Source organism: Drosophila sulfurigaster, chromosome 2R (genome assembly GCF_023558435.1).
Source record: "Drosophila sulfurigaster albostrigata strain 15112-1811.04 chromosome 2R, ASM2355843v2, whole genome shotgun sequence".
Lineage (NCBI taxonomy): Eukaryota > Metazoa > Arthropoda > Insecta > Diptera > Drosophilidae > Drosophila > Drosophila sulfurigaster.
Genome location: NC_084882.1, coordinates 2,247,367 through 2,259,988, shown reverse-complemented (window position 1 = coordinate 2,259,988; position 12,622 = coordinate 2,247,367). Strand labels below are relative to the sequence as shown.

Below are 12,622 nucleotides of genomic sequence, written 5' to 3'. Positions count from 1 at the left end.
ACTAGTACATTGGCACCAAAAATATAGAAACCTCCGTACTTCTTCTAGGGGCTCTCCGTGAAAATGTGTCAGAAGAGCGCAAAAAATTGTACAAACTCGATATGTTTTCTCATGCAAGGAAAAATAGCCGCCTGTTTAACGTCAGATGTGTCAGATGTGTTTAACGGAGCATTGGATTCCTCTGACCCACTGCTTTCAACTATAAATCTAAAGGAAGGCCAAAGATTAAACTATAAAAAAGCCTACCAAGAGATGTTATAGCTCTTTTGGAATCTCCTGATATTGAGCCTCCAATAACATGGGCATGTGTAGACAATAATGATAATCAGGTAGAAGAAGGCGGAGATAATGAGCTCGAAATTTTCGGGCAAAGTTCCCTTGAGTTGGAGGAAGAGCTTTGTGAAGAATAAATTAATAACTGGGCACCAAGGTATGGAGTCACAAAACATAATATTGGGCTCTAAATAATTTTTGATTTAATTTTGCATGGATCCAAATCAAATTTAAATTGCGAATTTGCTAAAAATATATTATTTTAATAAATTTAGTATAATTTTATTAAATATATTACATTAAAATATTTTTAAACAAATTTTTAGAAAAAAAATCGAAAATTATAACCTCATCGTAAGGTGGGCGGGAAGAAAGGCGTGGTCCAATTGAAAAAAGAAAAAATCCGAAATTCGATCTTTATTTTTTAGGTATATTTACAAAGTTTCATGGTTCTATCTTCAAAAATGGTAAAAATGCCGCAATTCGGGACTTTTTGCCCATAGTGCAAAGGATAATTTCACAGCCACTAGCTCAATATCAGATGTATGATCAATCAATTCTGAGCATCTACTGCAATTAAAACCCCTCAATCACGACGTAGCTTGTGATCACATCTGTATTAGGAAAATATACTAGGCAAAATTGCAATATCAAAAATGTCAATCCTTAACCATGTTTAACCATGCAACGATATTGAAAGGAAAATATAGACTATTTAAACAAAGGTTAGTAATTTTATTGCAAATACCTCTTAAATTCTGGTAGCAAAGAAGTAAAGAGGATTTTAGTTTTTTGAACTGGCAGTGCTTTAAATTAGAATTATTAATACTACTACTACCCGAAAACCGATTTTCTTTTATGAACAGGGACAGAGGCAATCGACAGACGCGTATTGGCCTTTTTACGTTTCTGAGACTCGGTCAACAGCTTCATATCCTTAAACCCAGAATCCAAAGCGGAGAAGCTATCAGAGAGTTTTTCAAAGTCCGCCAATACCAGTGCGCGTCTGCCCAGCGATATCGCGTTCGGAATTCCTGTAGTGTTCACAGGTCCATCTTAATCCAGACTTAGCTGAAATTAATTCTACAATACGGCCATTAAAGCGGGTACATTTTTCACGGACTACGTTATTGCACAACCAGCAACAAATAAAACCCATTTTGGCACCAACTGGCAACCGGAATTTTTGATATAGCAGACAGACATCGTCAAGGGTGGCAAATTTCGACACAACTCACATGTAATAAAATTTCGGATTTTCCGGCTATTGATGAATGTCAAAATCCCAAAAACTCATAAAACCCGCTACCCATTTTGAATAAAAGAAAAATATTGCGGTATTTTTTTTAAATATATCAAAAATTCGACAACTCTAAAAAATACCAAATGTTATATTTGTTATATATAGATATAATACCACATTCAAAATATACCATAGATGACATAATATACCAGATTGTCGGCCAAAGCAACTAAAATCCCTAGTAAGTGAACGTTTTTGCCATGCAAAAGTATTTCTTTCAGGCATGCTCCGGTTTTCACTTTCGGTTTTCGTTTTCGTTTTGAAATCGAAAACGACAAAAAGTGCTCCTGTTTTCACTTTCACAAGATTTTTCGAATTGCAATTCGAGAAAATTTGACTTGCCGAAATGAAAAGTAAATGCCTTTTTCTATATTAAATTGGATCTTATTTGCAAAAGGAAAAAAAGTAGTTGACTCATTGGTTTATTGTCGTTCTTTTAAGACCGCCAGCAGATCAATTAGGCTTGTAATTATTTTTAAAACGACTAATTTCTGACCCCACCTCAAATTTGGATATCAAATTTTGCCGTCGGCAACAACAATTTTCGTTTTGGTGAGCTACCGATAAGTCCGACACCATGAGTTATCGCCTAAGCTGCCATACTTTTGATAGAATGAAAAAGCAAGTTAAAAATACTTGTATAATCAAACGGATGGCGATAAATTTGTTGAAGTTGGGTAAAATATGTTTTTTAAAAATTAATTTATTTAATTTAATTACTTATGTGTTAAAATTTTATAAAAAATTGTTGGAATAACCGGAATGAAATACATTAAAAGGTGGCATCCCATTTTTGTGGGTAACAGCTGATTGCCGTTCAACTGATTTTTTTAAAGAAAGTATCAAATCTTTCTTTGCAAAAAAGAGAAAAGCCAAATATATTTTATTGAGGGGAAGCATAAATAAACAATGCAGGATAAAAATATCTTTATGTGAGTTCAATCCACGCACGAAATTGGACATACAAAAGACATTTTTTTGCGTTGTTTACTTTAACCAAAACACAAGTCAGCTGTTTTAGCAGTAAAAATGAAACGTTCCGATAGCAAAACGATGACCAAAACGTGAAAACCGGAGCACCTAAAACGAAAATCTCGGTTTTGGTCCCAAATCGAAAACGAAAACGAAAAGTGAAAACCGGAGCATGCCTGTTTAATAACTTCCACAATTTGTATCTGTTCGCAACCAAATTTTCAAGAATCACAATTACTATAGTTATTATTGCATATACCAAAATTCGTTCTAGCGGGGCGGAAGTGGGCGTGGCAAAAATTTGAAACAAACATGACCAGCGTACAAACATAACATAACTTGTTTTTGTTCCTTACCAAAATATAAAAATTCTTTAAAATTCAATTTTTATTAATTATATACATAAGTCATCAAATAAGTACACTAGGCAAAGCCAAAAAAATAGTTTTCGAATTTAAATTTTCTAGACATATGTTACGTTGTTATATATCTTTTGTGCCAGCAGTGGTGGGGGTTATCGATATATCGCGTGCCGATAATAGGGGGTATGAGATGGCAACTCCAGGGGTGGCACATTGGGATGAAATGCCTTTATTTTGGCCATAACCGTAATTTTAAAGCTAGAAAGTTGAAACTTGGAGAATTTGCTGCTTATATTATTTGTGAATTTCGGATTTTTTTAATTTTTTATTTTTTTTAGTTTTTATTTTTTATTTTTTTTTTATTTTAATCACCTCTAAATCGTTTTCCGGAAAATCATTTGGAATTACCCAGTCAAAAGAGGCCTTGACATTGCGATTTGAATTCAGCCAAATTTTTAGTTAGTCACCCCGACGAAGAGAAACCTTGCTTGTATCTATTGAAATATTTAACCCCCCCGCAAATTCCCGCAAATTAATTAAATGCTACCTGAATATACACATAATAACTCATACTACCACATAAGTTGTTATTTGTTATCTGTTGTTTCTTGCTAGATATGCTCCACGAAACACAAATATTTTAAGGTTAGAACCAACAAAACTAATGCTTACGTATTTCATTAAAAACATGACAACACAAAAACAAATATAATTAAAAACTTATACAAATATTTTCTACATACCATGAAGAACATTTTCCAATTTAAGGTATTTTAATCGTCCAATTTTAGTGCGACACCGCCAGCTCTCGATCGACAGTGACAAACAAAAAGGTGCTATTACATTCAAATAAAGATCATATTCTAAACATAAATTCGTCGCGGCGGCGACTAACGTCAAACAAAAAGATCCACTTCATACCACTTAAAATTTTCCAGTGCAATTTGAGGACTCAGCATTAAAACACTAACACATGCACAAAACATTACACATATGTTAGCTCTAAGTCGCAATAAGAAGTTTCTTTTTCAAACTCAACATATTGTAAAGTCAGTTTTTAAAGACACACAATCTTGCAATACCAATAAAGTTCGTCTACAAGTTATTTAAAAATAAAGTCGTTGTTTTATTTTTTTATCCTTCGCGAAAACGCTCTTTCTGAAGCATCACAGAATCCATGGTACTAGCTTCACTCTTGTTTGGAACTGAACCCACCTTGGAATCCGAATCTTACTCAGAGCAGGATAGCTCCCGAGATACTCCTTCCATTGAAGTAAAATATCCAGATCTCCTGCATGAAGATTTTGGCTCGGATAACGAAAAGGGCCAGCCATGCGGATGGGGCGAAGGGTTTTGGTAAAATATCCGCGGGTAGAGGTTCGTCCCATTCGAGCATTTTCAACCAGATCTCCTGCATGAAGATTTTGGCTCGGATAACGAAAAGGGCCAGCCATGCGGATGGGGCGAAGGGTTTTGGCAATCTGCGATAGTACTTCCCTCTTCGTATAGGTGTCCTGATGAACCACTTCTGGTGGCATGAACAAGAATTTGTTGTCGTGAGCTCGAGCTCTAGGAAGTCCTCTCGGAGTAGGTGGTCCTTTGGGATGTTCTTCAGCACGCTCTTGTTGTTCCACTTCCCAGCGTTGTCCAGGGCTGCACACACTTTCGTAATGGTCCGGATGCCTCTTCCTTAGTGTGTGTCGTCTACGTACATGCTGCCGGAGATGACTCGGCTTGCGAGAGGATACTGCAAGCGTATATCTTCAGCGAGTAGCTGGAGAACTCGTAAGGCCAGGAAAGGCACGCAGTGGACACCGAATGTAACTGTTTAACTCGAAGTCACCGATCTCACCGTCCGTGATGCGAAGCAGGATTCGCTGGAACGGTGTGTGCTTCTAATCCATAAGGACGACGATATATCCGCATTGAACACATACCGAAAATATAGTCATTTGAGGATCTGCCAAGTAAGATCCGATTGGAGAATGGACCCTGAATAAAGGATATCATTCAGACTTTTGCCATTTGAGGATGGACAAGAAGCGTTAAAAACGGCTCACACCTTCGTTGTGGTGCTATCTGGATTGAAGTCGGCATGATGACAAACGATTCTCGTTCTTCTGAGCCAGCGCTATGGATCTGGAATGACCCAATTCAATGCCATCGGGCTTCCGGAATGGAACAGTCACCCGATATCTGCCACATTTGCTACAAGAAGTTGTGTTTACGAAGTTTTCTTCGCAAACGAAATCAGACTCTTTTATCAGCTTTGCTGGAATATCGTCCACCTCCCAAGATTTGGAAATCAGTTTGTCGAGCTGTTCGTCTGTTTGCATGGCGACTCTTGTCGAAAACGCAGAGACAGCTGTCGACAAATACTGGGAAACGGGGCTGGTGAGAATCCAGTCAAACACGGTTTCTTGCTCATGGAGTGAACCACAAATGTTTCGCCGGGAACCACTCAAGATGACTGACGGAAGGGTATCCGCGCAAATTAAAATGTTAATCTGAGCACTTTTGTAGAAATATGGATCTGCAAGTTCGATCGTTGTAGTGCGCAGAGAGAATAGAAAACATATGAAGGAAAAAGCACTAAAAGTAGGCAGGGTAACTAAGACTAGAGGAAAAGCTTGATCAGTGTGACTGCTGACAATATACCAATTTTTTCACTATCGATAACAAACGATCGCGTCAGCTGGTTTGAGTGGTCACACCTGCCATCATCTGGCATCAACACCCATGTTGACCGGGAACCCAGATTCTTGTGATTGGGCGTCGAGATTTTCCTAATTTCCGGTGTTGTAGGGTCGCTATAGTGCCAGTTTTGCAACGGTGATATAGCAGAGAGGCTATCAGTATAATTACAAAATAGCCCTTGTTGGCAGCAGCGGACTGGCAAGCTTTTAGTATGGCGAAAGATTCGGCGGTGAAAGTTGAGCAGTATCTGGAAAGGAGACCACCAGCGATGATGGTGCTATCGCTGTTAACGACGGCAAAGGTGGTGGCATCGGGAGCTTTAGAGCCGTCGGTGGAAAGCCAAGATTTTACACCAAGTTTATTCGCAATAGAATCTGGGCAGAAATTCGAAACTGAAGGTTTTGCTTTTTGAAGATGATGCAAGGTTTGTGTTGACGTTGGGCTTTTGTCCAGACCAGAAAGGCCTGTATGTGTACTGTAAATAGCGTAACGCCGACAGGGGCATTTATACTTCCGTTTGTGTTTCGATATTCCAATGAACTCTTTACTTAACAGGGCATTCGGTGTGTTGTACAGTTTTGAAATGTACAGTTTTAAAGAGCATTAGGGCACGAGTAATATTTACAAGCGTATTGGTGTGAATTCTAGAATATTTAGAGCTTATAAATTTAATAATATTAAGCGAAACTCTAGTTGTTTTCTGAGGTTGTCGCAGTGAAATTTAAATATATCTAGTTTATATCTAGTTTACCTATACTTTTAATACAATTGTTCTCAAAAATTAGGTCGGGGAATTTGCAGTAGTGCTCAAACACAATTATGAAGAGGCATTTATAAGATTATAAGGCCTAGGACCAATGCTCCAGCATTTACATAAGTCTAGATAGCACTGCATGTAGCCCCAATATCTGCAGAAGCTTATGTTGAGAGACAAAATGGAATATGTTTCAGCATGGGGTAGGAAATTTATCGGCACCTGGGCTTTTTCCTTTAACAGTTGCCAGCGCTGCATCTATTTCAAATAACGTAAAATTCTCGTCTAAACGTTTGGCTTAGACAGAAAGCACGTTGGACTGATATGTACTAGATAGATACAGTAGTTTTTGTTGAATATAAACTGCTGAAAAGTTGCTATCCCTTGAGTAATTTAACCAGGCTTGGCCAATCTTTTTGGCAATTAGGTGGGGTCGGGTAACAAGACCTGAGTCTGTTTGAATAAATTTTATAGGGATGGAAGGAGCGCCGGATAGTCGTTTTATATCAGACCAAACCTTCTTAGAGGTTTAAGGCGGAGATATACGTAAGGTGAAATTTTCAAGACATCGACGCTTAGCAGGTATCTCCGACCCTATAAAGTATATATATTATTGATCAGCGTCATCAACCGAGACGATCTAGCCATGTCCGTCTGTCCGTCCGTCCGTATGAAACACACTGGATCTCAGAGACTATAAGAGATAGAGCTATAGTTTTTGTTATGTTTGCACGCAGATCAAGTTTGTTTCAATTTTCAGCCCCCGTAAATCAAAAAAATCGAAGAATAAGCGTAATTTTAAGGCTAGAGCTGCGAATTTTGCTATATACAATAACAACTATAGTAGTTGTGATTTCTGAATTTGGTTGCGATCAAATAAAAATTATGGAAGTTATTAAAGAAATACTTTTGTATGGGCAAAAACGTCTACTTACTATGGGTCTTAGTTGCTTTGGCCGGCAGTCTGGTATATTGTGTCGTTTTTGGTATATTTTGAATATGGTACCATGGCTAGACCTTCTCGGCTATTGACGCTGATAAAGAATATCAGTTGCAGTTGCCTTCTTATCAGTGTTGCCAGAGTCGTTTTTTTTCGTCAAATTAGGCTTTTTTCAAATGCCATTTGCTTGACAAAATTGCAAAAAGCAGGCATCGGGAATTCGGGCTATTTTTACTTAGATGCTTTTTTAGATTTGTTTCTACTATATGCCCAAAATTATGTAACAATATTTGCTGAAGCTATTCTGTTGTTGCTTACCATCACTTTTAGTGACAAATAGATTGTATACTGTTGTAAAGAAACCTCAAAGAACACGCCAATCCTTATCGTAGCGTCACTAAAGGCAAAACTGAAACAGAGTATTTTATTTTGCTTCCGCTATTGCTCTGCAGCTTAGTCGTGTGAACGAGAGTTATAAAAAAAGAGTTATAATTGTATCAACGAGACTATAATTGTATCATGATCAATATTTTTGATACTGCTATTGCTCTTTACTGCGACTTTTAAATAAATATAAACGAGGCCTTAGTTGACAAAAAAGCTTAAGAAAGTTTTGATCATTAATCGGTAACATTGATTGCTTGTGCTGATTTTGGAGAGAGGTGAGGTTGTAGAGCTATTCCCCAAATGTGCCAAAATCGTCTCTACAGAAATTCATGATTTTTTCTAACTCGTCATTAGTCGATTTGGCAAGAACTCTTTAGAACCGGGATATTCAGGCATGCTCCGGCTTTAGAAATTCGTTTTTAGGTGCTCCGGTATTCACAACTATTTGGGCCGGTATTCACAACTACATATTTGCTAACATAACATTTTATTTCTTGCTTCTGAATCAGCTATTTGGTCAGAGTTAGCAACGCGAAAAAATGCCTTTCGTCTTTTCAATTGTCTACATGAATAGAACATTAATAAGGATAATTTTATCCTGCAAAGATGATTTGTGCTTATCCTTAAAGCAATATATATATGTATTTGCCTTTTCTCTTTTTTACAAATACAGTTTTGTAGCTTCCGTTTTAAAAAAATGTTTCTCACAAAAAAAGGGAATGCCAACTGATTACCTTCTGATGTTTAAAATATTGTTTATGCACATTTATTAAATTAAGCACATTAGTTAAAAAAAAAACATATTTTACACATATTCAACAAAATTATTGCCATTCGCTTCATTATACAAGTATTTTTGTTGTTCCTCCAAAAGCTCGTCAGCCTTGGAGATAAATAATATTGACAGATTAACGGTAACCTATCAAAACGAACATTGTTGTTGCCGAGATTGAGCCATTGAATCAACATTTTGTTTCTTTTTGGAAATTAGATCCAATTTTATGTAGAAAAAGGCATTTATACTTTGCATTTCGACTAGACAAACTTGCTAGTTTTGCAAATCGAAAGAAACTTGTGAAAATGAAAATGGGTGCACAAATATTTAATTTTCGTTTCCAAAACGAAAAGAATATGTGAATATAAAAACCGTAGCACCGCTGATTGGACAAAATCTAATTACTCTAATACTTCTAATATAAAAAATACTGCATCCAATTAGCCTAACAACGACCCAATAGAAAGATTATTACGTTTATCATAATGTGCGCCAAGATATTTTCGCTACTTTAGCGTCACATATTGATACAAAAATACCGGATAAAAAAAAAACAATTTTAATTTAACCTTTTTTGTGATAATTAATCTTAAATTAAAAAAGTTGAAATGCAAAACAATAGAAAACTTAATTATCCTTCTATAAAATCCATGTTTGTCAAATTGCATTTATACATTTATGCACTAAATTAGGTATTGCGCAATTATGTACATACATACATACATAGTAAGATTGAAAAATCTGCAAAACAAATAATAATAATGTCGTTGCACCATGCCAAATTCAATTGATTTGTAATAACAATAATCACAGAATTTTCTCGAAAACGGCTATAACGATTTGAATAAAACAATAAGCAACATTTTTGTCTATGTGATTCAAATAGAATGAAATAGTGCGGCATGGTCGACAAGTTCGTCAAATGTGAAGAATAATTTTGACTTAAATAAAAATATAAAATGGCGTATATTTATGAATTAAAATAAATCAATATATTATATGTAAATAGCGAACGTAACATTCGACCTGAACGGAAAAACGAGGTTTTTTTGGTGCAGTGAAAATAGGCTATAATAGTAGAAATAGGTTATAATTTTCAGGGTTTTCAAAGTCACGTTTTGGGGTTTCCATTGGCACAACCCGAAAAATATGGGCAACGGTAAATTTCTCAATATGGCCGCTCTGAAATGTCAGCTGTTCAAATGTAAACACGAGTTGGCGAACAATTCAAAAAACAACACGCGCATTTTTAAAATGGAAAATTTTCTTAAATTGCAAGGTTTATATAATATGAGGATTTTAACGAAGTGGAGGAAGTATAGGTCATTGCCATTGTAAAGAAATAGCCATTAGTTTGGGCCTATATAAGTAGAATTGCTGGCAGCAATGTAATATTTACATTAACACATTTACTTTTTAGCAACGGCATGGGTGTTTTTGGGAGCGCGATATTCCTGGAAACACCGAATTTTTTTTTGAAAACTCCCATAACTCGAACAACAAAGCCTCGTGGATGCCACTCCACGATATTAACGGCATGTGAGTTTTTTGGCTCATCTAAAATATAAAAAATTTGTTTTATAACGAAAAATAAAATTTTTATTTTTCTATTTTCATACCTTGGCGCACTTAAATGTCAGCTGTTTGTTTAGTGGTGAGCTCTTTTTCGTTGTCATATCGATAAAATATCGCGTAATTACACAAAAAGTGCGTTCGCTATTTCTACGTAGCTCGCGAACGTAGAAAAACCGACTTTTCATATGGATTTTTACATGGGGCGAACGTAACATTCGGCTTGAACGAAAAAAAACAAAGAAAACAGAGGTTTTGGATGCAGTGGAAATTGGCTATAAGTTGTCTCTGGCCTGACTGGTTCGGCACTGGTTCCAGTTACTCGATGAACCTGCGAAATGAACCAAAGGTACATATTTTTAAAAACCCCAAATTTTTCATTCCCGATTTAGTGCATAAATACTGTATGCAATGTGACAAACATAGATTTAATAATTAAGTTTTCTATTGTGTTGCATTTAAACTTTTTTTAATTTAAGACTAAATATCACGTAAATAGGCAAAAATAAAATGTTTGTTTTATCCGATATTTTTGTATCGATATGTGACGCTAAAGTTGCGGAGTTGACGTTGCTTTTTTGAAGTATGTGTATAACTAATAATTACGATTCATCGGTATTAATGATTAGTTGAAATGAAATAAAATCGAACTAATGCTGTAATGTTTTTGCACATCTCTAAAATTTTCTATTTAGTTATTGAGAGTTCTTGGTTTAAGCAATTTGAAGTTTTAAAGTATATGCGATTGAGATTTTAAATATTTTATAATAAGCTATCTGTATATTAATGTGTTTCTTTTTATTTCAGAATGCAAGGATTAGGATTGCAGAGTCTTAAAAAAAATCCGGCGGTATGTATCATTTCATTTCTGTCTTGTTATGCAACCAAATTTAAATTTTAAATGCAGATAAGTAATATTTTTGTTTTATTTTTGGACTTTAGCTGATTCCGCTGTATGTTTGCGTTGCTGCTGGAGCCGTAGGCGCCGTTTATTATATGACTCGTCTTGCTACCAGAAACCCAGATGTTACATGGAACCGCACTTCAAATCCAGAACCATGGCAAGAATATAAAAACAAGCAGTATAAGGTAATTTTCAATTCTAAAAAAAAAAAATTAAATTTTATTTGATTTGTATTTTTATTGCAGTTTTATTCTCCCATTAGGGATTATTCCAAAACCGAGAGCGCAGCTCCCAAGTTTGAAGAATAAAGTGTGGTAACATAAACACTGAATATATTATCTTAATAAATGCAATAACCGTGTAACAAACCTAAATTGTTCTTTTTTATTATTCAAAATTCCTTTTAAAGAAGATATATAACAGACAAAAGGTATATGGGCAGGTTACTATAAAATAAATATATATGCTATATTTAGTATATTTTTATTGTACTCCACTCAAAATATACCATTGATTACAAAACTTACCAGATTGTCAGTCAAAGCAACCCGTAATAATTTGGCGTACTTGTCCTTACATACATAAGTGTTTCTTTAATTGTTATCTGATTGCAGCCATATTTTTAGGAATCATGAAGACTATATTATAGTATGTATCATGACTAGATTAAAAATTACGATTGTTATTCGATTTTCGGTGGCAAAATTCGCAACACCCTGATCTGGGTGCAAACATAACAAGTATTGTCGAAAAAATTTGAATATCTCTAGAGTTATAGATGTTTATACAAACGGACACACGGACATGGCTATATTGTCGCGGCTATTGACGCTGATCAAAAATATACATATGTTAACATATTAGTCATTTATTTGATTCATTATCATGCAACATAGCATGCGGTTATTGCCCGCTATTATGCTGAGTCGGCTTGCCGATTGCTACTTGGTGGCGTGATGCTTACACTGCAAGTATTTCTTTTGGGTTTAGCTTAAGAATAAATATTGTTTATCAATTTAGTTTTTAATTCGGTCTTGCCTGCAACGAAACGGTTCAGCTGTCCCATCGTTTAATTTTTTATTGATCACGGCACTTCGGCCTGGTCTTTTACAAATATCAAAATACTTAAAATTTACACTACAACTAAAAGTAATATTGTAACGAGTTTATGAAAATAAAAATTAACTCTACAATAAATAAAATAACTCAAACATCTAATTGTCATCTTATATACTTTATAGTGTCGGAGATGCCTCCTTCTGCACAAAGTTATAATACCTTTCTACCCTATGGATAGCGGGTATACAAATTAGTCGTCTTTAAAACAACACAAGCAAACGTTTCAATTTAGTTATAACTACATACATATGTATATTATTTTAATATTTTTTGTTATACAATATATTGCTCTCTATATCACCTTACAATCCTTTGCACGAAGTATCGAAAAATTCAAATTCTCATATAATTTACTGATGAATCTACATAATTGTAAATAACTTAGAAGTTATTCAAAAAATTATTGATGATTTAATCGGGTGCAGCTGTTGGGTTTGAATATATTTTATTTCACACGCTACTGTGTCCACTCACCTCTCGTAAGCAATTATTATACTATTAACAAAATAGTGAAAGTGTCCCCCATGTAAAAGTTGTTAGAAAAGATACCTATGAAATTTGACT

The 12,622-nt window shown here is 35.2% G+C and overlaps 1 protein-coding gene across 1 annotated transcript; it reads left to right on the top strand.

Moving 5' to 3' along the window:
* The first annotated feature begins 10,670 nt into the window (after window positions 1-10,670).
* On the top strand, window positions 10,671-11,313 carry LOC133838902 (cytochrome c oxidase subunit NDUFA4). The gene is made up of 4 exons (XM_062270155.1): window positions 10,671-10,770; window positions 10,843-10,885; window positions 10,978-11,124; window positions 11,185-11,313. The coding sequence occupies exons 1-4, from the start codon at window positions 10,697-10,699 to the stop codon at window positions 11,245-11,247; spliced, it is 327 nt and encodes a 108-aa protein (XP_062126139.1). The 5' UTR covers window positions 10,671-10,696; the 3' UTR covers window positions 11,248-11,313.
* Window positions 11,314-12,622: the final 1,309 nt, after the last annotated feature.

What these genes read in the sequence shown, in the direction of transcription:
- LOC133838902 (XM_062270155.1), top strand. Translation starts at nt 10,697, where the DNA reads ATGTTTTTGCACATCTCTAAAATTTTCTATTTAGTTATTGAGAGTTCT. An exon ending in AAGCAATTTGAAGTTTTAAA is followed by an intron (nt 10,771 to 10,842) that starts GTATATGCGATT and finishes TTTTTATTTCAG; the next exon opens with AATGCAAGGATTAGGATTGC. An exon ending in ATAAAAACAAGCAGTATAAG is followed by an intron (nt 11,125 to 11,184) that starts GTAATTTTCAAT and finishes TTTTTATTGCAG; the next exon opens with TTTTATTCTCCCATTAGGGA.